The following is a 27,406-nucleotide window of genomic DNA, read 5'->3' on the forward strand; positions in this document are numbered from 1 at the left end:
AATTATAAATAAATGATAGATAATGTGTATCTACAAAAGTAAGTTGTTACATCAATAAATAATTGGAAAAATACCTTTCAATAGTTTATTAATCAATATACATAATTAAAGTCAATCGTTATTAAAAATAAAACATTTTATTACAAAATTCTGTACAAGACTTTTAGAGATTCCTTACAAAAACAACATACATAATACTGCTGCATTATTCTGAGATAAAATGGCAGAAATGCCTACTTCGTATTACAGATACATTGTATCCTAAGTTATACAGAGCATTACACTCTTATAGATACAAATATACAATTCAAAAACGAGTATATTAACTGAAACTCACAAGTCCTGGGCCTTTATTTGAGTATGTGGTTGTATTTTTTACTTTTGTTGTTGCTTTTCCTCTTCGCGAACTGATAATAAAGTAAGAATTATTAAAAAGTAACATGATTTATATTAAAATTATTGTAATAATCATTTTATTAAATTTAATATACAGGGTGACCGAAAAGGTCGGGAACTTATACTACATGCTAATAAAGTCAAGTAGGTAAAAAAAGTTCATGTAAACTTACATCCGAAAATGCTTTACTGAAGCGTTGTAAGAGTCCAAATTTTGTATTAATTATTTTGGCAATTATAATAAATGTTCTAATCTTTTTTCTATTGTAAAAACGCAAGCTTCAATTTGTCGAACTCTTTCGAATATTTTTACTGTTGTAGAAACAGTAGTAAATGCATTTTGAATATATTCCGAAATTTTCTCAATGTTGGATCGGTTGACTTCCTAGGTCAACAGATTTAATTCCTCTGGATTGCTATTTACGGCCTCTAGCGAAACAATTGACTTATGAAAATATGAGAGAAATAGAAAACCAGTTTGGGGAAATATCCAAAATGCATTTACTACTATTTGTACAACAGCAGGAATATTCAAAAGAATTTGACGAATGGAAGCCTGCATTCTTGTCGAAGGAAGACATTTCGAACATTTATTATAACCGCCAAAGCAATTAATAAAAATTATTAAACGCTTCAATAAAGTATTTTCGGATAAGTTTATAGTAAGTTAGCGTAAATTTTATCCCAACCCTTTCAGACATTGTATATATACGTATATATGTATATATGTCTTACTTTGACGCTGTCCGCTTGTACTTTTTATTTGTATTTCGGTAACTATTTTTACCTTTACGTTTTATACCACGGACTGTGTTGGATTTAGCGGTAAAAGTAGTAGTATCGTTATACCATGTATCATCATCAGCGTCGTTATTACTGTCTTCCTTCTCTTCATTCATTAATACTATTAAAAATCATAGTTATTAATTTCAGTAATTATTGTACTATGTAAAGGTACTGTATTTATATATTCAAATCATTTAAATATAACAGCATTTTACCATATTTCTCTGCAGCATATTTTTGTGTAATATCTAATAGTGCTTTTCCATATTTTTCGAAATTTGCTTTAGTTACATGTGGAATTCGTAACATAGCTTCTTCACTATCTGGAAGATTTTGACTCATTGCCCTAATTGCAATCATATTCATAACCGAAGATGCTGAAATATCGAGTGCTCCAGCAATTCCTTTTATTATTTCCATCAATTCTTGGTAACATCGTTGTTGTAGTTCCAAAAGTACTTTGTCAATCTTTTTCGTAACTGTAGATACTGTTGCTACAGCAGTAGTACTATTATTGGATGATTTCATAGGAAGCATTACCTATATTAAGAAACATTATATTTTAATAATCTATTCTGATATTTCACTTTTAAGAATTAAGATTTGTAAAATAAAGTAAATCTATGCATTTGTTATTCTACCTTTATATCTTTTTTTGTCATGAGTTCACTGGCATTCGGTCCAATTTTTAGATAAGCACAAGCAATTTCATTGTTTATATACATCTGCTCTTGTAAATATTCTTTGAGTACCATATAATGAAGTAAACGTTCTATGTCGTGCCTATTCCATGATCTTCCACGGCCGTATAAAGGATTCTTAGTAAGACCTACATAAATATTTGATAGCTATATTACATATTACATAAATAAGTAACATATAATAAAAATTTAAATTTTGCTTACCTGATTCCCTTAGTTTTTTGAGATCACTTCCTTTAAATATGTCTGTAAGAAGTACTAAAGTAAGATTAGAATTTCTTGATTGATTAATGTCACGTACAGCTCTCAAAATATGTTTTGCTTCATCTGTTGTGTCTAACATAGTGAAATCATCCTAAAAATTTGTATATAAGTTATAAAATATTTAAAAAGTTTTATTTAACATATACTTTATTGTTTTAAATGTACTTACTTTACATCTACAATTGTCACATGATGTGGCTTTGTTTGCAATGCATTGTTGTCGATCAAACATTTCTCCAAAGTAATGAAGTTGTTGTGCTCTGCGACAATCTGTCTTATTTTCACAAAACGATACCATTTTATATAAGTTATCTATATGAGTCTTTGTTACAGTAGGGTTTGGGTTGTCTAGTTCGATCATTTTTCTAATTCTGTGCATATCAGCATAATTATAAAATAATATACAGTCTGCATTTTCCCCATCACGTCCAGCGCGTCCACTTTCTTGATAGTAGCCTTCAATAGATTTTGGAAGAGCTGCATGAATTACAAATCGTACATTGGGTTTATCAATCCCCATTCCAAATGCTATTGTTGCACAAACAACTTTGATCTAGAATTTATTTGCAATTAATAAATTGTATAATTATAAGAAAGAAAGTTATGAAATTATTTGTATTTTCATACTTCTTCTGAAATCCATCGGCCTTGAATATCAGTCCTACTACTATCTGTATGGCCAGCATGATAACTCAGTGCCTTAATGCCATTTTTTCTCATTTGCATCGCATAATCATCACAATCTTTGCGAGATAAACAGTAAACAATACCGCACTCATTCTTGTACTTCATTTTTAGCATAGCTATTACTTCATCTGAACAATTTTTTCCTTTTTTTGCAATTATGCTATATCTTAAATTAGGTCTATTAAAACTTGACATAAACCTAGACAGAATAAAAGAAATGTTATTATGAAAAGTTACAAATCAGTTAGAATTATATGTAATAAATATACTTAAGATCAAATTACATACCATTTAGGTACACTAAGACCTAATTGATGTAATATATCGGTTCTAACTCTTGGTGTAGCTGTTGCAGTTAGTGCAATCACTGGTACTTTAGGATAATTTTCTCTGAGACGATTTAATTTTTTATAATCAGGACGAAAATCATGACCCCACTGACTAACGCAATGTGCTTCATCAATAACAAATCTTGCTAATAACCCCCTTTCATATAATGTAGTCAAAAGATTGCAAAATTTTTGAGACGCAGAAATTTTTTCTGGTGTTACATATAATAATTTAAGAGATGGTTCTTTCTTTGAAAGTTCTCTATATATTCCGCTTGCTTGACTATCTGTTATTCCACCAGACATATGTGCGGCTGGAATCTATACAAAATTTGTTAATAAATTATGTGTATCTAACAATATATAAGTATATGTATATAAAATAATACTTGGAAAATTTACATCAAGAGAAGTAAGTTTTTGAACTTGATCAAGAATGAGACTTTTTAATGGTGAAATTACAATTGTTACTCCAGGTAATAAAAGTGCTGGGAGTTGATAGCATAGTGACTTTCCTCCTCCAGTTGGCATTAACACAAAACAGTCAAACCCTAAAATTGCAGCATTAATTGCTTGCAATTGGTTTGGTCTAAATGAATATAATCCAAATTTTTGTCGAAAAACCTTAAAAAGTATTATGTTTGATATACAACAAAATTTAGAATGCTAAATTTATGTATATTATCATTTTGATTAATTCAATTTCACAAATTAAAATAACATTAAAGAATAAAATATTTTACTTTTAACATTTCTCGTGAATGCGGATATGTTAATCCATCAAATTCACCACTAACACCATCATTCTTATAACTTCCAGTAAAAATACCTATTGGCGAATTTATTTTATCTTTTTTCTGCTCTTTTTTACTTTCATTATTAGTATTTTGTGTAGCACCTGCTGCAGACAAATTAAAACAGGAATTGTACAATAATAAAAATGTAAATAAATAAAAGATGAGTTTGTGATGCAAATTTACCTGATACATCCAGCTTTATATTGCAATCTTTACTCAATGTGGGAAATTGATTAAATTCTTGAGTTAAACAATCAACTATCTCTTCAGAAAATGAAATTTTGTCTGTAATAAATAAATAATCGTATATGTACTAAATTGATACATATATACATATAAATATAATGTATTAAATCTACCTTTCATATATGGCACATCCATTACATTCCAATCAGCTGGTTTATTTTCACATCCTAGTTTTTCAGGAATTTGAAAATTTTCTCTTTCTTTCCATTCAGGACATGCACTTTCACTAATTTGTACTTTTTCTACATTATATGTATTGTCAAAACTAGTATTTGCATTTAAGTTAGAAACTTTAGTTTTAGTATTAGTAACTTTGGACCCTTCTTCCTTTTTCCATATTTCTCCTATTTGTTTAGAAAGTTCAGAACCAGTTGCTTTAATGGGCCTTTTCAATTCAAATGTACTTTTTTTCCCTTGAACTGGAGAATCATCTGATTTAATTTTTACAGAACTCTGTAAATCAATACTGTTCTTTTGATCCTTTATTTGTGATTCAGCTTCTTTTTGTAAGAAGTTGGGGAATTCTTTTACTGTTGACAAGGTCGTTTGTGTTTTCGCAGTACAACTTGATTCTGCATCTAATAAATTAGTATTAGATGCATTAAAACTATCGTTATCTGAAATACTTATAACTGACTGCTGATTTAAAGTTTCAGATGTTTTAAATAATGGAAAATTATTCGTAACATCAGATAATTCTTTATCAGCAACTTTTTTGTTTTCATCAATTTTAATATGTGCTAACTTTGTCTCAACTAAACGAATTTTTGCTTTAACATGTTGATATAAAATTTTTAATTCTTGAAATGAACGTGCATTAAACTGTGGAAATTTTTCTAGCACTGGTAATGGTATTTGGTCTAATGCAGTGTAAAATTTACTAAGAATTTCTATTTGAAAATCTTTTAAATCCTTATGTCTATTTTCCAATTCATCTTTTGTAATCTAAAAATAATTGCATTATATATACCTTAATTATGTATTAATAATAATATTACCAATAACAATTATATTGATATTTACTGGTACTGAAGCCATTATTGGTTTTCCTTTTGTAGATTGTATCCATGAATCCAACTGTTTTCCTAAGCCTAAAGGTTTTAAATCTAATTTGAAATCTGGCCCTATCCATCCTTTTGTAGGGGTTCTTTTTAAACTTTGTTTAAAATTTGGGCTGCTATCTGAATCTGATATTATAATATTTTCTTTTTTTTTGAAGTTTGAACATCTTTTTGGAGTTCTTGGACTATTACTTTCAATCAAATATTTTTTTTGTGTTTCTGTTTGCATATTACTGCTCTCAGTAGTTGTATGCAAAAATACATTATCAAGTGGTTTATCCCCTTTTGTAGATAATAAACTTTGATTTGACATTTGTTCTTCACTACTACTGTTAAGAACTCTTTTTTTTCTATTTAAACTTAAAGTTGATTTTATCACTATGTCATCTTCGCTGTCTGATAAGTAACTATGTCTAATTTGTGATTTTTGTACATTTCTACATGAATTTTCTCCTTTAGAACTTTCAGCATAATTATCTTTCAAATTGCTATCATTTGCTTTTGTGGTACTCTTATTAACATCGTAATACATTGAATCCTCAGAACTATTCTAAAATACATAATTATATTAAAATTATATTATATTATAAAATGACGTATTTTACATATAATAAAGATATTCTTACAAGAGATATAATAGACATTTTATCATTTGTTTCTAATTTTTCAGTGTTGATGAGTTTGAAGTCCATAGATGTATCTAAATCACCTGGTTTTACATTTGTATTTGATGACTTAGGAGTGCTATAAATCGAACAAAACATTATACATTTATCATATTTTATATGTAGTAAGATATATTTTAAATGTAATTAACACATTTAAGGTATATACAAATAGAACAAAAAGGTTATATCTTATGTAATACTTTATTCTAACTTAGGTTGTATCTTAAAAACTTTTATTAAATGTTATTGGTAGGCTACTTTGAATAAATATTTTTCTTACCTGGATTGTGCATCACGTTTACTTTTCATACGTTCAAGAAATCCTTTGAACGTAGGTTGTATTTCATTCTGACTAAGTGGAACCTTTCTTGACATTTTCTTGAAATTTTAGTGAGCATTAAAGATTATAAAATTTTGAAAGTATATACAAATTTCACGGTAAACGAAAGTTATTGTTATATTTAATTATTATATTATTTACGTATATACATAGAATGTGATATTGAGGAAGAACACAAAAATAAAACACAATAAACACAAAAGATGAATGAAATATTTCTAAAAATATACATCTTTCTTAACTTCATATATTTTTTCAACGCACGCAATACAATATTATGATGAATTTCATGGAAAAACACAGATTGTATATAAATTTGAAGTATTAAATTAAACAATTAATTAAATATTTAAAAGTATTTGTTAAAAGACTTTTAATTTTATGTATAACATTTATGTCATACAAAATAACATTCATAATTTATAATTTTACGAGTTCTTTTTCACATGACTGTGGTATTTTCTTCACACAAGCATCACTTGATTTAAACTGATTTGAAGTTAGCCGAATAAATAACTACAAATTTTTCACGTTTGAAAAAACATGATTTGTAACGTTTTATATGTATTATACTTGTACATAGCTTGATAAACTAAATACGATAATATTCTTAAACATTATATTTTCTAAATCAATAGTTCGTTATCTTTTAAATTCCTAAATATGTACTTTCCACGATAAATTTTTATTCTTTGCAGTTCTATAAACCTCTTATAGTGGCAGTTCCTATTTCAATACTAATTTAAAACATGTTTAAAACTGACATTATATCTTAATAAATTTTATCACCTATTAAAGCAATTTAAATTTTGTAACTCCCAACGAAACTTAGTAATAGAACCTATATATTAATAGTTTTTTGAAGAGTAATATTTGTAAATAAATGATAAAATATAAAATATCGAATAGTACATTATAAGATCTTTGTTTTCGGTTAATAATTCCTAATGAGACCTATATGGTCAAATAGTCGTGCAAATGCAATCTTATTTTCATCGAGTAAGGGTGAGCTAGTAAGTTCTGATTAACTGGTTTATTTTCCCCTTCTGACATACATCATTGAGTCAGTAAGTATGTGATATATATTTAATAAGCCTATTTTATTTAAATATTAATAATTGTAATACATATTAAGATTGATAAAAAAGATTTTGTTACAAAAATTATTTATAATACACCCTACTCTTTTTATGCAATAGGTATTAAGAGTTGCATAATTTATTAAAAAATGAATTACCAATGTTGAGATATTTGGCTTAACATTTTATAATAAAATTTTTGATATTCATTATAAAACTTAGATCAATATCTACTTTCAGGGTGATAAGTTATATACTATTGCAAAATTTGTTAATCTTAATCTTCTAATTATTTCTACTTCTAAGTAGTAATGTTTTATTTATTTATAAATCTCAACAAAAGATAATATTATTACAAAACTTACTGAATTCATTGCGTAGTTGTAAAATTAAATACAAAATAAAAACAACAACAATTTTCCTACTTATATATTTTAATTTTTAACCATTCATAATAGTAAACAAACTAAATTGAAATTTTGCGCATTTATGCTCAAACCAATGACTAATGCGGCCCCAAAGTATCTAAAGTATCTTCATCTAAAACAGAAGTTTATACTCGGTCCCTATATTCCTATGTTCGTGGGTAAAACATTATTACTCATGCGCAAATTATAAAATTAAATACCTATATATATGAAAACCTATATTCTAGATATCCTATATCAGAACCTATATGTATGTGAAAATATGAAATTATATTTCTACATATTTTGAGATCTAGATGAACAAACAAAATCCTGTAATAATTTTATTATTCAGTATGATTAAAAATAATTATAATAGCAATATTTGTGAAATAGTATTTTATCATTTTTATTTTTATGTTAAGATACATATGTAATGTACGTAGTCATTTAATGTGGTAAATGAATAGCATTTTCGTAATCTAATGGAATCATAATGAATTCAAGGTTCTTACATTATTGTAGTCTATCGTTGCTTATTATGTCATTATTATCATATACGTAGCAGTGGCAGTAGCTGGTAGTAACTATGTAGAAATTCACATAAACATCTCAGCTCCAGTCTCTAGTACAGCAGAATAATTCTACACTGTACATCGCTTTGTAAGTGACACACATATTTTAATGTTTTGATAGATCATAGATATCACTAGTGTTAAGATACTATTTGTTTATAGCTTATAATCGTAAACAAGATCTATATTTTTAGTAAATTATTTATGATATAAAATTTAATCTTTAAAAGTTGATCTGCAAATGAAGTGTCATTTACGTGTTACAGATAAGATACAACTATGGACCAATTATGCGAAGAGCAGCATCTTGACATAACAATTGATGAAAGTGAAATTGTTGATGGTGCTAAAGAAATAATTAAGAAAATCAGACCAACATGGCCTTTGGATAAATTGCACTTTAAGGTAAAACATTTTATAAAATATATTGCAACTTATATAGTATTTTTTTACATACATATACGTACACATATATATATATATTTTGTAAAGGTTTGATATTATGTACTCATTTTTTCGATTTATTATAGCTTCAAAAGCATGTTTGCTGTAAAATTTTTAATGAAATACAAGTTGTATTTAAATATTTACAGTAAATACTAATATTTGTTATAACTATATCTTCAAATTTTTAATGCAATAAAAATTTAAAATTATTAAAATTGATGCTATAATAATACATAATAGTGTATAATAATGTAGTAATGTAATAATGTAAAAAGGATATAAAGTTTAAGATCATTTTATTCACATCTTGTGATGATGACCTTATCTACTGATAAATGTGTTTTTCTTGGACTTATTATTTAAGAACAAATATGTATCACTGTATTGTCAAATATTTTCATTCTTCTGCTTCTTGATAATCAAATCTATTCATATATCTATGATTTTTCTTCACTATTCAGTCAACATTCCATTATAATCATTGTTAGTTATTAAGAATTATATTAATTCTAATGAATTTAAATTTGAAAAATATTAATTAACTGATATATATTTTATTACAGGAAGATAAATAGAAATATGTATTTTAATACTACAATAAATTTTATTTTCAGATATTTACAGATGGAATCACAAATAAACTTATAGGAGTATGGTATTCTGAGCATTACAATGAAATGGTATTAGTTAGAGTTTATGGACATAAGACGGATCTGCTCATCGATCGAAAAGATGAAACAAGAAATATTCGAGTAAGTACAATATTAGAAAAGATAAAAGTAAAAATACATGCATATGTATGATCAAGAATAAATTGATTATTTAAACAGGTATTAAACAAAGTAGGTTTTACACATTCCATTTATGCTACATTCAATAATGGTTTAGCTTACCAGTTCATTGAAGGTAATATACTTACAACAGAAACAGTCAGAAACCCTGACATATATGTATTAGTTGCTAAGAGAATGGCTCAAATGCATAGACTTAAACCTGATGATACTGAGATACCCAAAGATGCTTGTATTTGGAAGAAGTTAGAAAAATTTATGGAAATTATGCCAAAAGAATTTTTAGATGTTACCAAACAAACAAGGTAATATACCGGATTATAAATTCAAATATAATTATATTTATTTGTAGTATTTGCATTATAATTATTATTTATTATCACTTTAGGTTTGAGAAGATCATAAAGCCATTTGGTGTGTTAAAACAGGAATATGAAGCACTGAAAAAGGAACTGATAAATTTGAATAATGAAGTAGTGTTTGCTCATAATGATTTACTTCTAGGGAATGTACTTTATAATGAAAAGAAAATGTCAGTAACGTTTATTGACTTTGAATATACAGGATATAACTATCAAGCTTATGACATAGCTAATCATTTTGCTGAATTTGCTGGTAATTTAAGTATATGTTCAAATATAATACTACAAATGATATTTTTTACAATATAATTTGTATAATCATGATATATCTTCATTTATAAAGTACAAAATAGATGTATGTATAATAAAAATAAAATTTATTAACTTATAATTATGTACAACTTAATTTTAGGTATTGATAATCCTGATTATTCATTATATCCTGAAGAACAACTGCAAAAAGCGTGGTTAAATATATATCTTCAGGAATATAACAATGTAAAATGTGTACCTCAAAATGAAATTAATTTACTGTATTTACAAGTGAATAAATTTGTTCTTTTATCACACTTTTTTTGGGGTTGTTGGGGACTCATACAAAGTGAACATTCAACAATTGACTTTGACTTTTTAGAGTAAGTATATGTGAAATATATAGCTCCAAGTCAGTTCCATCATTTTTATTGAAATCCACAATGTAATAAATATTCTGTTTTAAAATCATCTTTTTATCATGCTACTTTAAAAAAACTTATTTTTACCTATATAATGCTTTATAGGTATGCTGCAATACGATTTAATGAGTATTTCAAATGGAAAGAAGAATATCTTAAGACAAAATTATAAAACCAAAACTAATTTGTTATATTTTTATAGTTATACTGTTATGAAACTAGCATTCCAACATCTTTATTGTTTGTAAATAACATTCCTGTAGATACATTCCCTTTTAATTTGTTATATAACAAAGATTTAACAAAGAAAATTTTACGATTATGAGTTTGTATATGATGCTACTGTAAATTTATACAATTGACAGTATTATATAGAGTAAAAGGAGTAAAAAATATATACATATATATGTATTTGTAAAGTAATATATGTAAAGATATTATATGCGAAATATAACAGTTATTTAAAATAAAACATGTTATTCCTTATAATTCATTTATAAGTATTCTTGCACAGTGATTAATATCGTTATTTACATCTTTGTTGTTAACAAGTTGTTAGTTCACACTGTGTTCTGTTTTATTATCCTTTTTATACTTGGAAATAAAGTTGGAAATAGAATGTTTTTAAAATAAAACTCAAAACTGCCTCAACTCCCGAATACATTTTCATTAGTTATTCGTTTCAATCAAAAGATATCTTTTTAGCATTTTATGATATCATTGAATAAATAAATGTCTATTTCATTAGTACCATTCTCGATTATAAAAAGAAATAGAAATTATTTAATTGAAAAATAAAATTTATATATCGTGTAAGTAATTTCAAATAACCTTGTACCTGGATCTATGTATATACATATATGTATAAGCATTATACTCTTATACTGTCAAGTTCCTATGTCATATGGTAAAGTCAGTCAATTGACTAGCAAGTATGTTTTTGTCTGGGAGTCTGGGGTGATCACGTACGCATCTGCACATACCTATAAATCAGTGTTTATTTTTAGTAGAGGTTCCGAACATTTTCAAAAATACTTGTAAATACGTGTGTTATATATAAGAAATGTAGAGATAACTACCTAATCCGAGTGTGGAGAATCCTTTACTATCAGTTATACAAAAATTCGGGATATTAATATCCAAAACTATCTCTTTATATGGTGAAAACGAACTCTCAAACATAAATACATATACATGTGCATGTATTCGACAGAGCCATGAGCTTCGGTAATTCGTTTACTTGGCTTTAAGTGTGTGAATCTGTCACAGTATATAAATCAACTCTCCGATCAAATCAGATAATAAACTAATCCGTCGCATCCAAAATATAGATAATGTGCTTAAGTTACTTTTCTCGAAAGTAAATAGCTTTTCAACTAGGTCTTTAACAAAACAAAAACAACATATTTGAAATTTAATAATAGCGCGAAACTTGTGATATTATAACAATATACTCCTTAAGTCAAACTATCGTTTTATATTTTCTATTGTTTCGTTGTAATTATTTATGAAAGTCTCGATTAGTATTAATTGTAAAAGTCGAAAGTCATCAAGGGAAAATCCTGGAAATTTATTTCGAACATTACGAAAAGTACTATCGAGTGAACTGTATACGTGTATATGAGTCCCGGCATAGTGAAACAGTGTGCTGGTTTTTAAAGTTTCTTTTAGAAAACATTGTATACTGATTGTGTAAGATGCATATAGCATGCAAATGTTTAAATGTGTCCATAAAGTCCAGGGGCACTGAACTGCAGAAGGTCAACATCAATGATATTGAATTGACACCTGAAGAGCAGAACGACGGTTTCTTTCAGCAGGTAAAAATTTTTCTAACAATTATTATACATTTTTACAAAACACTCAATTTCAAGACAAATTCATATTCTAATAACAATTATTATTGAATGTTTTGGACTTAGAAACTTTCCTATATAAACGAAATAATAAATTTCAAGAAACAATTTGCAGTAGCTTAGCTAGTAAATAGCTGATGAAATTATACAATAAGTCATAATATTTACATATCTGTTGATTCAACAATGTAATTATAGTACATTATAATAATATAAATCTTCCATTAAAAATATTTATCTGCTTCCAATAGAACCTTGCATCAATACCAGAACTTGAAGGTATTACTAAGGAACAACCAGGTTTGGTAGAGATAAGAAATGTAGGATCATGGGTTATTCACCGTTGTTACAATTGTTCAATATATACTCATGCTGTGCATAGAGATTATGGTGCTGCTTTAGTTCTTATTAATACTGATATTGTTGTGAGTATTACATTATTTATAATTGCTAGAGAATATAAACAAATATCATATATTCTTTTGTTATTCAAGTATATGAGTACTTTGTATTCTTTTTGTTACAGACTTCACCTGAGGAAATAAACAAATTAAGGTCTAATCCAGATTATAGTCCAGTGTTTAGAATAGTAATCACTCATAATACTTTGGATGAACTTGATTATTTTCAACAACCTACCAAATTCTCTGGTAAATTGATATATTAATTAATTAAATATAATTCAGATAAATGCCTAAGAGAATAATAAATAACGATATATTTTATTCTTTGGTGTATATATAAAATGCAAATTATATAAATATTTTTCATATATTTGTGTCCAGTGTCACAGTTACCTAATAATGTACAAGTGGCTTTGGGTGGTCTCCAACAGCAGCTTGAAGAAGCTGTACAAAGACAGTCTACAGAAATAGAAAATAAAATTCGTGCTTTTACATCTGAACAATATCAATTGTTAGAGCAGTTTCGTGAACGAGCTCATAATGAACATAGATTATTGAGAAGGTTTCATTTCATAATATAATCATATTTTTACTTTAGAGTTATATTTTTAGGTTTTATACATATTTTTTTAAAATACATATATGTTTCAGGCTAATTTGTAAAGGAGAAGAAATGAATAGATTAACAAATAACATAGAAACTCCTCCTACAACTCCAGACAGTTTCACAACCAGTTTAACTACCTCTACAACAAATACAGTAAACACATCACAAGTAGTATCAAATGAGACGAAAATTATTGCAAATTCTAATGTTAAATATGAAACTGGTGCTAAACATTCTCCTAATCTCCTTGTTGTATGTTTTTTTGTGACTTCTTTTAATGTATATCCATGAATAATTGTAGTTATAAAATTTATTAGTTGTTTAACATTTTTTTAGAATGGTAGCATAGATAAGAAAGATCGAATATACATATACACTAAAGAACCAACTAGTTTTGACACAGAAGCTTTATTTCCTTTGGAAGGAATGGAAGACACTCTTAATACTGATCAAGTTCAATCTTCAGAGGAAGGATCTGATACAGATGGTTAGTTTAACTTCCAATTTATGTAAATCTTAATTTCGATGTAAAAGATTTAAATAATGCTATTTGTATTATACTTAGATTCAGGTCAAGATGAAGGTATTCACATGCCAAGGGGACAAAGAGGCGGACATCCTACATTAGCCAAATCGTTACCAGTTAGTGTTCCATCTTTTCCATCATTTGTCCGCAAAACAGTTCAAGATGAAGATGATGATCAGGTATAAATATGTATAATATGTATAATATACAGCTATTCATATTGACAACAAAGCTATTGATAGTTTTATAATATTTATTGATGCGTTTGCATATGTATAAGTACCTTACAAGATAATATCTTTTTACTTAAAACAATAAAATGTTATTGCAGCTCTCAAGAGATCCACATGATCCACATAACATTCGAGCTTCGATTAAAGCTTTAGCAAAAAGCGTTCATGGTGATACAGTATTTGGAGACTTGCCACGTCCTCGTTTCTCTACTCAAATCTGACTTTGCAATATTTTCAAAGAAAGAGAATGAATTCACGTTAAAACTTCAATATAAATATAAAGTACCTATTATTCATAACTGTCTTTCAATGAATGCTACAAAAGTTTGGTGTAAGCAAAGGCAGAATAAACATAGAAATATACGAAATTATTGATATTTCGCGTATATTTTGAATATATTTTAAGATAAAATATTATTTCAAATCTTAGCTTTGTTAGTATATTGAGTTCATAAAAGAAAAAGATTTTCATACCTGCATATACTTGAGGCTATGTTATATAAATGTGCTATATATTTGTTACTGATTGTATAACGTAGGACGTAAAAAAGAAAAAAAGATATTTAGATTTCAAGAATCAATCCAACGTGAGATTTACGATGCCATATCTAAAGTAAAATCGTACTAGAAAGAAAAAAAGGGGCAAAAAAAAGTTTTTTACTTATCAATTAGTGACTAAGCTATTGAAATAATTTTACAATAATAGTTATTATTTTTACGATGCATCATTATTATTGGATGTAGAATAATTGATTATAAGTTACGCTATATTAACTTCATATTACTCTTATAAATTGCACTGATGTCATACATAATGTTTTATTACATTAATTCAGCTCTTGATACTTTTTTTTGCATGTAAGAGAATTTTTTGTTAGTTAAACAATATTTTTCTATAGTAACTGTATGTAAATTACTGCGTTTGGTTCAACTAAATTTAAATAGCAATCAAAGATGTTCGTTCAAAAAGTTTAGATTTCCCTCTTTATTTATTATGTTGTAATGCATCTGTTAACATGTCTATCTTTTGATGAATTGAATTATTAACAGAAAAATTGTAGAATAAAAATGTACTGCGATTCAAAGAAACATTTTTGTTATAATATATATACATATATTGTTTTTGTAAACACGTATACGAAGACAGTCTTAGAAGAATATATATATATATATATATATGTATATGTATATGTATGTGTGTATATATATATATATATGTCTATGTTGATATTAAAAAATTGTATGCGAGATATACAGATAAAAAAATGTTTATAAAAAATTTCGTTTACATATGTTTTTGTACGAACATATAATGATAAAGATTTCAATAGATATTTTTACTTTACTTTTATATTTTGAATTCGCTTAAAGTCACTTGTTGTGTTAATTTTTTATAGATTTATATCATTGATTTTTTAAGGTTTGTAATTTTTGTACCAGTTAACAGTATCATGTGATAAGCAACAAATTACAGATTAGAAACAATTAAATGAATTAGTACAAAAGCCTATGTGACTCTTTTGATATGTAATGCACAGTTATAAAGTTGTATATGAATGTTCTACTGATCAAATTGTAGAATGTGAGAAATGCTCCAAAAAATGTCAAAAATTCTCTTTATCACATATAAAAATTGATTAATGAAAATAAAATGTTGCTGTACGAAAAATATAAGTGTATAATTGAATTATTACCAATATTTATATTCCAGGATTATTCACACTACAATTATGACATATCTCAACTTTTTAATTCTTTATATACAAAAATGTACAAGAAAAGCACGTTGAGGAGTATATCAAATCATTTATAAACTATTTTATCAAAAATAATACAATAAATGATTCTTTTTTTTTTAATTTATGAAGGTTAATATTTTTACGGCTTTCTAATTAAAAACTAAGATGATGTGTGTATATTGTACAATTTTAAATAAACTGGTAGGATTATAAGTCCTATAAATAATTTTTTTTTATCATCAGATTTTTAATTATGTAAGTAATTTAATTGTGAACATAATACTGTACCACGCGGCGCATATTTATTTATTCAAGTAAGGTTGGAAATTAATTAAGAAATTAATTAAACTTGATTTCCAATCAATATTTGTATGCACAAATTTTAAATTACATATACAGAAGTTAAATGTCATCAATGGGTAATAGAAGTTTTGTTTTTTCCAGCAAGTTCCATTTGTGCAGCAGCTACAGATTTCATACCCTCTTGTACAGCAGTTAAATTTGCTTTCCAGGCTGCAAGTAAATCGCGTAGTTGCATCCACTGTTGTTTGCCAAATGTTCTATGCATGGTACTTGAAATGAGAACTTTGCGACCAGCTTGATCCATACGAGCTCTAACAAGTTTCGTTTTCAATACTGAAACATAAAAAGGTGGATATTTTATATTCTTTTATATGCTTCATAAATATAAACAACACCATATCAATTTAATACACAATATAAATGTTGAATACTTCGATAACTTAATAAAAATTTAATTTCACTAAGCCAGTACTGATTCGTTAATATACCCTGTATACATTGCCTCTATTTTATAAAAAAATATAGAGGTTGATTTTATTTATGCAGGGTAATCATACATTCTTCGTATGAAAAAAATATTTTTATAATTGCACATATATATATTCCAATTACATTGAAAGCCTTAGTAATATAATTAACTGAATAATTTACCATCAATAATAAAACTTTCCACTTCATCTTCATTAATTTGTAATTCTTCCTGAATTGTATCAAATGACATTTCAGGGTTTGTTTCTGCTAGTTGCATAAATGTTAGTAGTCTCATTTTTTTCATGTTTTGCTCATGATTTAATCCTAATAAAAAAATATATTTATATTTTCAATAAATTCGTATTTTTTATATCTTTTATCAGTTGCTTACATACCAAGTTGATGTTCTACAAATTCCTTATGATGTTGATAAAAATCTAAGTATGCAGGTAACTTGTCTTGTACAAAGACAAGAAGTAAATCATGAATGAGTTCCCCTTCCAAGAATCTTACAGGTTTTAATGCTAACAATGGGTCAAGCAAGAATGTATTTGGATCTGCCAATGCAGCTAAAATGCAACGTTGTGCATCTTCTCTAGCTGCAGAAGCATTTTCTGCTGTATATGTACCTAAAAGTTCTACCATAACAGCAGCAGCTTGTTCCCTATTATAGTAATAATAAAGTTTCATGAAATATATTGCATTGTTAAATATAATGTATCATGTAATAAAATTTCATTTACCCCTGTTTGCAACTTAAAAGTACTTCATGAAGTAACCGAAGTAATTTCTGCATTTGTTCATTCGATGGTGGAAGTGATGCAAACTGTTGCTTTAATTGATCTATTCCACCATACACAGCTTTTACTTGATCCACATTGCGAGCAATTTGAACTAAGTGATAATAGACATGATATCTCATTGGAGAGTCATCAGGAAGAGATTGAAATAATAACCACAATCTGAGAAAATATTTTAAGAGTGTTATGTTTTTATATGAAAGAATTAGTAATATTACTGATACTCATGTAACTTACGCTTTTAGACATACTAAACCAAGTTTATATCCAGGAGCTTTTGTTAATTTCTCACAAAATGCTAATATTAAATTTTCTGCACGTTCAGTGGGGATCTAAACCAAAATACATGAAATTAATTTAAAGTTACTAAGCTGTCTAAACATATGTTAACTTATTATAATTTAAAAATATATAAAATATTTACCACAATCATAATAGATACAATGTCATTTAAGACTGTTTCTATTTCACTTTCATTTCCTTCCTTGAAGCAAGCTTCACAAACACCAATAATTTTATGTAAATCATCTTCTATTCCTTTAGGAGATTTTTCTTCACTTATTTCAGCTCCCAAATTCTTAAAATATATTCTTAGCTCTTGCGCCTAAATATAAAACACTAATTTCAAATATATTTAATTTATTAAAATTTGTTTTAGAGTCCGTTCTGTCAGAATATATAAAATGAAACAATAATGAGAAGCTATAGAAAACTGAATATAACCTATACTTTTCATTTAAGAGTGATAATAAGGACGCTATTTGAATTTTACATAAAGTTTTCTTCGACTCTTAGATATTCAATGTATCTTCACCATCAATTACCTGATCTTCTAAGGGTAATTCCATAAAAATCGGAGGAACCTGCATCTTGCCGAATACTACCACGTTTTTTCAATCGCAATCACGACAAAATCAAACACAATCTATCAGAAAATTACTAGTTAGTCAAAGCTTGTTGTTTTCCTCATAATGGCCAACTATATAACAGAAAGTTTCTTTGATCCTTTACATATGTTAGAGATGGAATTTAGTTATTTCCCGCACGAGTTATGACCGCGGTCATAGTCTCCCAGTACAAGTGCTGCACCAAGCGCTCAAGTGCTACAAAAGCTAGGAATCTATTCTGTTTGGTTCCATCAGGTTTCACCCTAGCATATACAAGAATCTATAAACTCTCTATTAGTATTTGACACGAATGAGGTTCTGTACTTTGTCGCCACTCATCGGTAGTCCATTTTATTAATCAATGTCCTGACCTACCGTGTATCTTGTTTAGTATTTGATAAACTATAATGAGATAAAATATTAAAGTGGAATAACCTGAGATAAACATGGGGAAATTAAACGTGACGATTTTACGATATTTAACAAAAGATGATTTTCGTGTTTTAACAGCGGTAAATATATGTTATCAATTGCCTATAATTAAGTTAAGCACATTTGAGGGTTATATTCAAAATTTCGGGATTTTTATCTTTTAATGTACAATATGTATTAAAAGATGAGGAAATAATTGTTTAAAAGGATTCTCCAATCGAATCATGTGTCGTTATTTGTACAATGTGTGTAGCTTGTGCTAGAAAATTATGTTTTCCTATTGATTGTTATTTTTAAAATGAAAAATAGTACCAAATTTATTAAACGTCAAGGTTAAGTAATGCTATTAAATTTCATTAAACAGCTTTTTTGATATTTGTCATTACAGATTGAAATGGGAATGAAGAATCATGAACTTGTTCCTGCATCACTGGCTGCGCAAATAGCAAATTTGCGTTATGGTGGTGTACATAAGTTGTTAAAGGAACTATGCAAACATAGGCTTCTCAGTTATGAACGTGGGAAACAATGTTAGTTCATTTTAAAGATCATTTAATTAATACAATATAATATAACATAAATTTTTATAAAAATTTAATTTAAGAGAATTGCAGAACAGAGATAATATGTGTGTGTATATAAAATATTTTCTTTGCCTTTTTAGATGATGGTTATCGTTTGACAAATGCAGGCTATGACTATTTAGCTTTAAAAGTTTTGGCACAAAGAGGTATTATTGCTTCTTTTGGTAATCAAATTGGAGTAGGAAAAGAATCTAATATCTATATAGTTGCTGATGAGGATAGAAATCCAATGTGTTTAAAACTGCATCGATTGGGAAGGACTTGTTTTAGAAATATCAAAAGTAAGAGAGATTATCATCAACATAGAAAATCGGCATCATGGTTATATCTATCAAGAATATCAGCAACAAGAGAATATGCATATATGAAAGCACTTTTCGATAGAGGATTTCCAGTACCTAAACCAATTGATCTCAATAGACATTGCGTTGTTATGGAGCTGGTTGAAGGTGGACCTCTGTAAGTATAATTATTATTAGTAACTTTTATATCATGTTATTTTGGACACAGTGTGTGTATAAGACAGTTTTGTTTTAGATGTGGTGTATACAGACTGGATGATGTTGAATCGTTGTATGACGAACTAATGAATTTGATTGTAAAACTGGGAAATCACGGAGTTATTCATGGAGATTTCAATGAATTTAATATCATGATAACAAATAGCGGAAAACCCATTCTTATTGATTTTCCACAAATGATTTCTACCGAGCATGTGGATGCTGAAACTTATTTTGAAAGAGACGTAAACTGTGTTCGTGATTTTTTTAAAAGACGTTTCGCTTACGAAAGTGAGTTGTACCCGACGTTTCAAGATATTTCGTAAGTTACGATAAAAGTGCAAAAACAAACGTTAAATAAAATATCAATGATAAAAGCTTTGCAGTTTAAATTATACAAATGGATCTATCTTTAGGAGAGAAGATTGTATCGATGTAGAAATTAAGGCCAGTGGTATTACAAAACAAATGGAAAAGGATCTTTTGAGGGAAATAGGCATGGTCGAAGTTGAAGATGAAGAAATTGAGGAGGATTGCAACGAGGATACGGATGAAGAAAATAAAAATACGAATGAGAGTGAAATTAATTATTTACAACTCAAAGTCGAAAACTCTGTGAGAAATGAATTTATGTGTACATCAAAGAAAACATCCGAAGACTCAGAAACAAATGAGAAGGAAGATTCAACTGTTTTATCCGTAGAAGATCGTATTTTAGAAGAAGGTGTTAAAAAGATCGATATGGGTAAGTCAGTGGGAAACTTAATAGGCAAAAAGTCATACGATTTAAATGTAAAGCACAACAAAGAAATAACCAATTCGTTTCTTTTTACAGAAACATGCAATCCAGAAGATGATGATGTAGAAAAATTTAATGATTCGAAAAGTATGTACAGTAGTATGACAGCTTCAACGATCGCCCCTGAACTTATTAAGAAAAAGGTGAAAATAGCTTTACAAAAACGTGAAAAGAGGGAGCAATCTAGAAGAATTCTCGTGAAAGGAGAGGCAAATGCGATAACTAGAGTTAGAAGGGAGAATAGGGATACGATTAAACAATCAACAGGGATATGGGGGTGGGAATAAAAATGATACACTTTTGCTACTTATTGTAGATGATTTATTCAAAAATAAAAAACAACAAAAGTAAAAAATAAAACGAAGCTAACAAATAATATATTTTTATTAATAAAGCTTCGATCATTTCTATATTATACTTATTTCCCTAAAAGAATTTATTTAGATATAGCATAACGCTTTTAAATATCTAAGTATCCACTCCACCATCGAAAAAGATTAGCACTATTAACTGGCAAGATAAAGATAACAAAAGAAAATGAAATTAACATGAGAATGATTAAAATTCAAGTCATGGTCCTAGTATGTGCCACTGTATATTTATTAAATGTGATACGTTTTAATTCTTCGACATATTGTTTCTTACATAACATTCGACATAGCAGAGGATATAAATCTATATGATTCTTTGCACTATTTGCACAGACTCTCTCTCTCTCTCTCTCTCTCTCTCTCTTTCTCTATCTAACTATCTATCTATCTATCTATCTAGCTATCTATTTATCTATCTATCTATCTATCTCTCTTCTTTCTCTCTCTTTTTATCTTTCCCTTCACCCTGATTATATAAGTGTTAGATGTATAGTGATGCTTCGTACGTATCATTAAACCTCTTAATAATCATCTATAAATATATAATTGGTTTACCAACAGAATATATTTGGAAGAGAGATTCGAATATCAATTGTCGTTAGAGATACATTCAAATATAGACGTTCATATATATTTAAAATAAGTTAATAACGATTTACGAAAAAAAGGTAATTAAGAGAAGAGATTGCAAAATGATTAATCTAATATATTATGTGACTTGATGATTGAATCCATGTTTCCGTCGAAATTTTCGGTAGTTCATAATACAAACAAACTTTAAATATTTATACAAGTAAGTTAATTTTATTTATCTATAAGGGTGCAATATGATCACAGGCTATAGATATTAACATCTTTATCAGATGTTACGAAAATTTTCGGTACCTTTTATTCATATAGTAATGAGAGGATTAGGAAGAAACATAGATCATTTTAAGAAGAAATGTAGCATTTTGTATGTAGTACGAAATTTGCATTAGGCAGATAAGATAATTTGAAATTAGATACGAAGGTCAAAAGTTGCTTACATTTCAGTAAACATTAATTTTGTTTATATTCGGAAGTTACAACTGTTCGTTTACATTGGTGTTAACATATTTCATCTGTATGTGTGTACATACGTATGTACATTGAGGCATGTTTGGTGATTAGAGAAGTTCATTTTTGCGATTGTTCCTATAAAGTAAATTTTTGCGTCTCGTTTCTACAGCATAGAAATGTCTTATTTCCGCAAGAAATAATTTCCAATTTTAATTTTCGATCGTTAGATTCATATACACATTCATATAGAGCGAGCCAATAAGAAGTACTACTTAAAATACCTCGTTACCTACTGGCCTTATCGAAAAACGTCATAAACGAATCGTTGAGTTTAACGTATTAAAGACAAGGAAAGACTCAAAGTGTTATTCTTGCGTTTACCTTATCTTTGTCTTTCATACTTTAAGTTTGATAGATTAAAATTAAAATATCTGGTTTTTCGGTATAAATAAGTTAATGCTTTTTTACAGAGAATGTTAACGTATACGGCGTCTATAAAAAAACTCAAGGTCACCTTGATATGTCAGAAAATATAAGATATAGAAAAATACAATTGCATCATTAGGTTGCATCAATAGGTAACGAGTTATTTTAGATACTGCATACTTTTTATCGATTTACCCTTTACATATATAAAATAAACATTTTAAAAACTATGTTTGGGGGGAAAATTGCATATTGTTCAATTATTTAATATCAAATACATGTCTATTATAACGAACATCTTAAGATTTGAATTTTTACATTTACTCCAAATGTATTATTTTGCAATGGATCAACGATCTTGAACTTTGAACCGAATCGACGGAGACTGATTGGAGGTTTCGCTCCAAGGGTCGTTTGATTCGAGAAGGAATGTTTCGAACAGACTCGAATATTTTACAAAAATCTTGGAGAGTGACAGAAACGGAAAGAACATTTGTGCGAAGATGCGAACAAAACAAAAGTAGTTAATCGAGAAAGTTCGTCGAGCACATCGATATTTTTTAGAAGAGTAAAACGATTCCACAGGGTACGAATGATAAGGTTGCTTGTTGTGATGATCGCGACAGCTAGACTGCTCATATATAAGCCGCGCACGCTCTTCTCTTCTAGTTTGAGTGTCATTCTAGTGCTCTTCGCGGAATCTATTTTAGTATAAATCGTGTTCGTCGATTGCTGTAACGACATCTGCTTTTTTAACATGGCCAAAGACAATCTCACAGCTATTCTCTATGGTATCAACGATATAAGACTGGTCAGTATTACAAATTTAGTAATAAATTATACAAATATCTCATACATATACGTATACCTAAGTACCTAATATGAGATGAATATCCTAAATATGAAATATTCAGTTGTGATCATTTTCTCGTGAATAATCGCGATTTATTTACACGAACGCGTAATGAGACGATTATAGAAATGTTTTAACACCTTTTATGTTACCCCAAGTATGTAATAATATATGAAATAGCTCAGCCGCGCATCGTAGCTTATCTCGATTTCGTTAAAGTGTAATTTGGAGGAAACGATTATGTCGATTTAACTTGTTTCTTTGTCTCCTCTGTTATTACTTGAAACGGTTACTACCGCTAATACAATTAACATATGGAATGGTCAACGAATAGGAACGAGACAAATCGCCTGTGCACGTACAAGGACAAACTTCGCTATTTTCGTCATTATTTCGTTATTTGCGATTATACGCGGGGTCAATCTATTCCATGTTATGTGCGCATAGAATGCGCTCGCTAAAAGCTAGCGCATTGCTGTTCTAACGTTATATCGTTTCTATTTCGAAACGAAATCTTGTTATATCTAAAATCGAATACACTCGTTATTCTTTTATTCCTATTTATCGTTTTGTTTGTTGTTGCGTTATAAAAATAATTTAAAAAGTTGTAGAAAATTATGTTTAACGAAATTTTTAAGTTGAACCAATCTTACAAACCATAAATGCTACTGTTGTATACGAGTGATAGCTATAGTTCTTATCTTTCTCCATTATAGGAACAAACTCCGATCGAGGAACCTGCCGAAGATGGTGAGAGCTTTTTCATTTTATTAAATGGAAGTACAGCAAGGTGTAGTACAAGAAAAGCGAATGTTTATTATGCTTTTTTTTCTCCTTTAGAGGTACTCTTGCAAATGGGTTGCGTTGGAATTTGTGGTTCCGATGTTCATTATTTGGTAAATGGTAGAATAGGTGACTTTGTGGTGCGGGAACCTATGATAATAGGTCACGAATCTTCCGGAGTGGTTGTCAAACTTGGAAAGAATGTAAAAAATTTGAAGGTACGTGAGAACGAATAACGAATGTTATTCTGACTATTAAAATAGTTTTTTAAAGATAATAGTAAAAAAAAAAAAGAAAACAGATAGTTTGGATAGTATGGTATTTATGTACGTGTCATTCAGTCGTCAAGTTACGTATACTCTATACGCATGTATGTAGGTATATGTATACATAGTAGGTAAAAGGATAAACAAATCGAAGAATCGTCTATTGCAACTTGTATGTTAACGAAATTCGCTTAAATATCATTTATCTGCACCGATCGATGTTTAATAAATATCTAACTTAGGTCGGTGATCGAGTAGCCATTGAACCCGGGGTATCCTGTAGAATGTGCAAATTTTGTAAAGGAGGACGTTACAATTTATGCAAAGAGATGGTATTTTGCGCTACTCCTCCGGTACATGGCAGTTTAAGACGTTTCTACAAGCACGCTGCTGATTTTTGTTTCAAGTAAGTATACGTAAATACATTTTTATACCTTTATCATCCTATAAGGATGTATAGATTTTTATATTTAATCGGATATACATATATATGACTTAAATATTTTTAAATGATATTTGACCTGTAATAAGTGAAATTGTCCGGTTACATTACAGATTACCAGACAATGTGACGTTAGCGGAAGGAGCACTACTGGAGCCTTTATCAGTCGGTGTACACGCTTGTAAGCGCGCGAACATTGGTATCGGTTCGAAAGTTTTGATTTTGGGAGCCGGACCGATCGGTCTAGTATCGTTATTGGTAGCGAAAGCTATGGGAGCCAGTAAAATCGTTATTATGGGTATGCTTTTTCCTCTATCGTACGATCAATCGAGAGTTAAGGGTTTTCATATAGATACATAAATATACGTAAAAATAAAACGTTTGCAATTTACAATTTACAATAGTTACGGAACGATCTGCTTTAGATCTCTCACAAAATAGATTAGATCTTGCAAAGAAACTTGGTGCTGATGCAATATTATTAACGACAAAGGAGGATAAAGAGTCCAAAACTGCAGAGAAAGTTATCGAGCTCTTGGGTGAAGAACCTGACGCGACGATTGATGCGTGTGGGGCACAGTCTATGATACGATTGGCGATTCTCGTAAGTCTTCCATTTTTTGTCTATACGCGCATCTTTTCTTTCTTATCGACTGATTTTTCAATAAGAATCACTGTTGATATAATCAGTTAGACGTAACAGTAATATCAATTAATCGAATAAATATACAACACGTAGAGAAATGTAGCGAAATGAAACATATGTATAATAGACGCACCTACGTACTTATCGTGCATCGCACGCAAGTTGGATGCATGTGATGTGCATGGAACATGCCTTGGATTTTTAGGTGACCAAATCGGGTGGAGTGGCAGTTTTAGTAGGAATGGGAGCACCGGAGGTTCAAATTCCATTGATGAACGCACTTGTAAGAGAAGTTGACATTAGAGGCGTATTTCGATACGCAAACGAGTACGTACAAATATTTTTCATTTTTTGCCGATAATAGCGTACTCGCTATTGCGGCTGTTGATACACGCACACGTTACATATCGATTGCCGATGAGTTTTTAGTTTCTACGAACGAGCGTAATTAAACTTAAATTTGCTAAATAAACAATAAATTATTATTACTGTCATTGAATGAATAAAGAAATGACAAAATTCTACCATAGAATGATATTCTCGCTAAAAAAAAAAAAAAGAAAAACAAGTAAGTGTATAAAGTAAGGAATTAAACTGTGTAATCTCCTTCCTGTTAGTCATAGCTCGGTTGACTTTTTCTTTGTACCAATTGGATTCTACATTGAAACGAAGAATGAAATGAATTAAAATTCGTTCGACATGTTATAAGTTACGCGTATCTTTCTATCAAATCGAGTATAGTGTGTCATATCAATGCAAATATTTTGCTTACTTCTGTGAATGACGTTGATCTTGATTCCACGATATTCAACATATTTATATACACATGTATCGTTAAATGTATATATACGCTGGTATATATATATATATATACACACACAATGTTAATGCTCATGTAGTGTTAACAGCAGCATCTTAAAAGATGATGTTTTTCTTTCTGTTTTTTAGTTATGGCGATGCGCTGGATCTCTTGACCTCTAAAAAAATTGATGTGAAACCACTGATAACTCATAATTATAAGTTAGAGGAAACCGTTCAAGCTTTTGAAACATCCAAATCCGGACAAGATAATGTCGTTAAGGTTATGATACATTGTAACTAGGAAAGTAAATGACGAATCAAAGGGAATTATTTCTTAACATCACGAGCTGCAATAACCGTAAAACATGCCCGTAAGAAATTGAAAAATAGGTGATATTGTTAATATTAAGGCAGTAGTAAGTCTTTTATACGGAATTGTTATCGGTAGGACAATGGGATTATTGACAAAACATAAATGAAATGTATGCTTTTTGAATTTCTGAAGCTAATGATAATTAGTTTTCGCTGATTGTTCGTATTTAGTCATGCTCTGTATATACATGTATGTAGATACATTTTTTAATTAAATGACATATGTATATATATATAATCATATACGTTATGCGAAAGGGGCATTACGCTGTACGCGGCTGACACGCGTAGATACGAATATTCCCTCCTCATCGATGTATTTTAAGTATTTTAACATTTAACGATCGATGTATCTATATGATAGAAAATTATCGTTATTTTTATTAGAATTATCATCATTTAAATGCCTGTTTATTAGTATTTTTGCTATTGTTATTAAAAAAATAGCTGTACGTGTAGCCATTGACAAAAATTGGAATTTTTACGTTTAAAATCAATCATACGATCGTTTGTTTCGTTCGATTCAAATGTATCTATATGCGATTAACATTTTATTGTAAATCTAAATATATCGCAAATAAAGTTTCCGAAATACGTCTATATGCCTAATATAGAGCGTAGTATACGCGCAAACAGGTAAACATTTTTGTAAAT

The 27,406-nt window shown here is 28.6% G+C and overlaps 6 protein-coding genes and 1 long non-coding RNA gene across 12 annotated transcripts; 4 read left to right on the forward strand and 3 right to left on the reverse strand.

Moving 5' to 3' along the window:
• Window positions 1-118: 118 nt before the first annotated feature.
• Blm (Bloom syndrome helicase) lies at window positions 119-8,364 on the reverse strand. 4 transcript variants are annotated; one of them, XM_076627722.1, is made up of 16 exons: window positions 8,277-8,364; window positions 6,216-6,313; window positions 5,894-6,011; window positions 5,230-5,817; window positions 4,320-5,151; window positions 4,144-4,245; window positions 3,907-4,064; window positions 3,566-3,787; window positions 3,123-3,484; window positions 2,775-3,033; window positions 2,317-2,700; window positions 2,088-2,238; window positions 1,824-2,011; window positions 1,398-1,722; window positions 1,132-1,300; window positions 119-407 (listed from the first exon to the last, which is right to left on the reverse strand). In XM_076627722.1, the coding sequence occupies exons 2-16, from the start codon at window positions 6,308-6,310 to the stop codon at window positions 323-325; spliced, it is 4,038 nt and encodes a 1,345-aa protein (XP_076483837.1). In that variant the 5' UTR covers window positions 6,311-6,313; window positions 8,277-8,364; the 3' UTR covers window positions 119-322. The 4 variants fall into 4 exon arrangements, with proteins under 4 accessions (XP_076483837.1, XP_033196460.1, XP_033196459.1 ...); XM_033340569.2 differs by lacking the exon at window positions 8,277-8,364 and having other exon boundaries at window positions 3,907-4,061; window positions 6,216-6,807; XM_033340568.2 differs by lacking the exon at window positions 8,277-8,364 and having other exon boundaries at window positions 6,216-6,806.
• Window positions 8,284-11,082, forward strand: eas (ethanolamine kinase 1). Its single transcript, XM_033340581.2, has 7 exons — window positions 8,284-8,424; window positions 8,603-8,741; window positions 9,398-9,535; window positions 9,614-9,879; window positions 9,963-10,189; window positions 10,349-10,571; window positions 10,716-11,082. Exons 2-7 carry the CDS (start codon window positions 8,616-8,618, stop codon window positions 10,780-10,782), a joined length of 1,047 nt encoding a protein of 348 aa, XP_033196472.1. The 5' UTR covers window positions 8,284-8,424; window positions 8,603-8,615; the 3' UTR covers window positions 10,783-11,082.
• LOC143305125 (uncharacterized) lies at window positions 10,845-11,822 on the reverse strand. The gene is made up of 2 exons (XR_013061819.1): window positions 11,690-11,822; window positions 10,845-11,593 (listed from the first exon to the last, which is right to left on the reverse strand). It is a non-coding gene; the product is annotated as an uncharacterized LOC143305125 (long non-coding RNA).
• PRAS40 (Proline-rich Akt substrate 40 kDa) lies at window positions 11,547-15,910 on the forward strand. The gene is made up of 8 exons (XM_033340579.2): window positions 11,547-12,430; window positions 12,718-12,891; window positions 12,993-13,116; window positions 13,252-13,432; window positions 13,522-13,729; window positions 13,814-13,964; window positions 14,043-14,182; window positions 14,335-15,910. The coding sequence occupies exons 1-8, from the start codon at window positions 12,308-12,310 to the stop codon at window positions 14,455-14,457; spliced, it is 1,224 nt and encodes a 407-aa protein (XP_033196470.1). The 5' UTR covers window positions 11,547-12,307; the 3' UTR covers window positions 14,458-15,910.
• A 408-nt stretch (window positions 15,911-16,318) lies between these two features.
• On the reverse strand, window positions 16,319-18,533 carry eIF3m (eukaryotic translation initiation factor 3 subunit M). Its single transcript, XM_033340566.2, has 7 exons — window positions 18,374-18,533; window positions 17,974-18,153; window positions 17,787-17,881; window positions 17,493-17,711; window positions 17,145-17,413; window positions 16,930-17,073; window positions 16,319-16,611 (listed from the first exon to the last, which is right to left on the reverse strand). The coding sequence occupies exons 1-7, from the start codon at window positions 18,416-18,418 to the stop codon at window positions 16,388-16,390; spliced, it is 1,176 nt and encodes a 391-aa protein (XP_033196457.1). The 5' UTR covers window positions 18,419-18,533; the 3' UTR covers window positions 16,319-16,387.
• A 121-nt stretch (window positions 18,534-18,654) lies between these two features.
• On the forward strand, window positions 18,655-21,111 carry RIOK2 (RIO kinase 2). 2 transcript variants are annotated; one of them, XM_033340563.2, is made up of 6 exons: window positions 18,666-18,948; window positions 19,257-19,398; window positions 19,533-19,911; window positions 19,990-20,274; window positions 20,369-20,697; window positions 20,788-21,111. In XM_033340563.2, exons 1-6 carry the CDS (start codon window positions 18,883-18,885, stop codon window positions 21,036-21,038), a joined length of 1,452 nt encoding a protein of 483 aa, XP_033196454.1. In that variant the 5' UTR covers window positions 18,666-18,882; the 3' UTR covers window positions 21,039-21,111. The 2 variants fall into 2 exon arrangements, with proteins under 2 accessions (XP_033196453.1, XP_033196454.1); XM_033340562.2 differs by having other exon boundaries at window positions 18,655-18,948; window positions 20,369-21,111.
• Window positions 21,112-23,242: 2,131 nt separating this feature from the next.
• On the forward strand, window positions 23,243-27,361 carry LOC117160091 (sorbitol dehydrogenase). Of its 2 annotated transcripts, none has more exons than XM_033340519.2 (8): window positions 23,243-23,400; window positions 24,159-24,192; window positions 24,283-24,443; window positions 24,734-24,897; window positions 25,047-25,231; window positions 25,338-25,537; window positions 25,785-25,906; window positions 26,528-27,361. In XM_033340519.2, exons 1-8 carry the CDS (start codon window positions 23,347-23,349, stop codon window positions 26,679-26,681), a joined length of 1,074 nt encoding a protein of 357 aa, XP_033196410.1. In that variant the 5' UTR covers window positions 23,243-23,346; the 3' UTR covers window positions 26,682-27,361. The 2 variants fall into 2 exon arrangements, with proteins under 2 accessions (XP_033196410.1, XP_033196411.1); XM_033340520.2 differs by having other exon boundaries at window positions 25,359-25,537.
• The last annotated feature ends 45 nt before the right edge of the window (window positions 27,362-27,406 follow it).

Source organism: Bombus vancouverensis, chromosome 2 (genome assembly GCF_051014615.1).
Source record: "Bombus vancouverensis nearcticus chromosome 2, iyBomVanc1_principal, whole genome shotgun sequence".
NCBI lineage: Eukaryota > Metazoa > Arthropoda > Insecta > Hymenoptera > Apidae > Bombus > Bombus vancouverensis.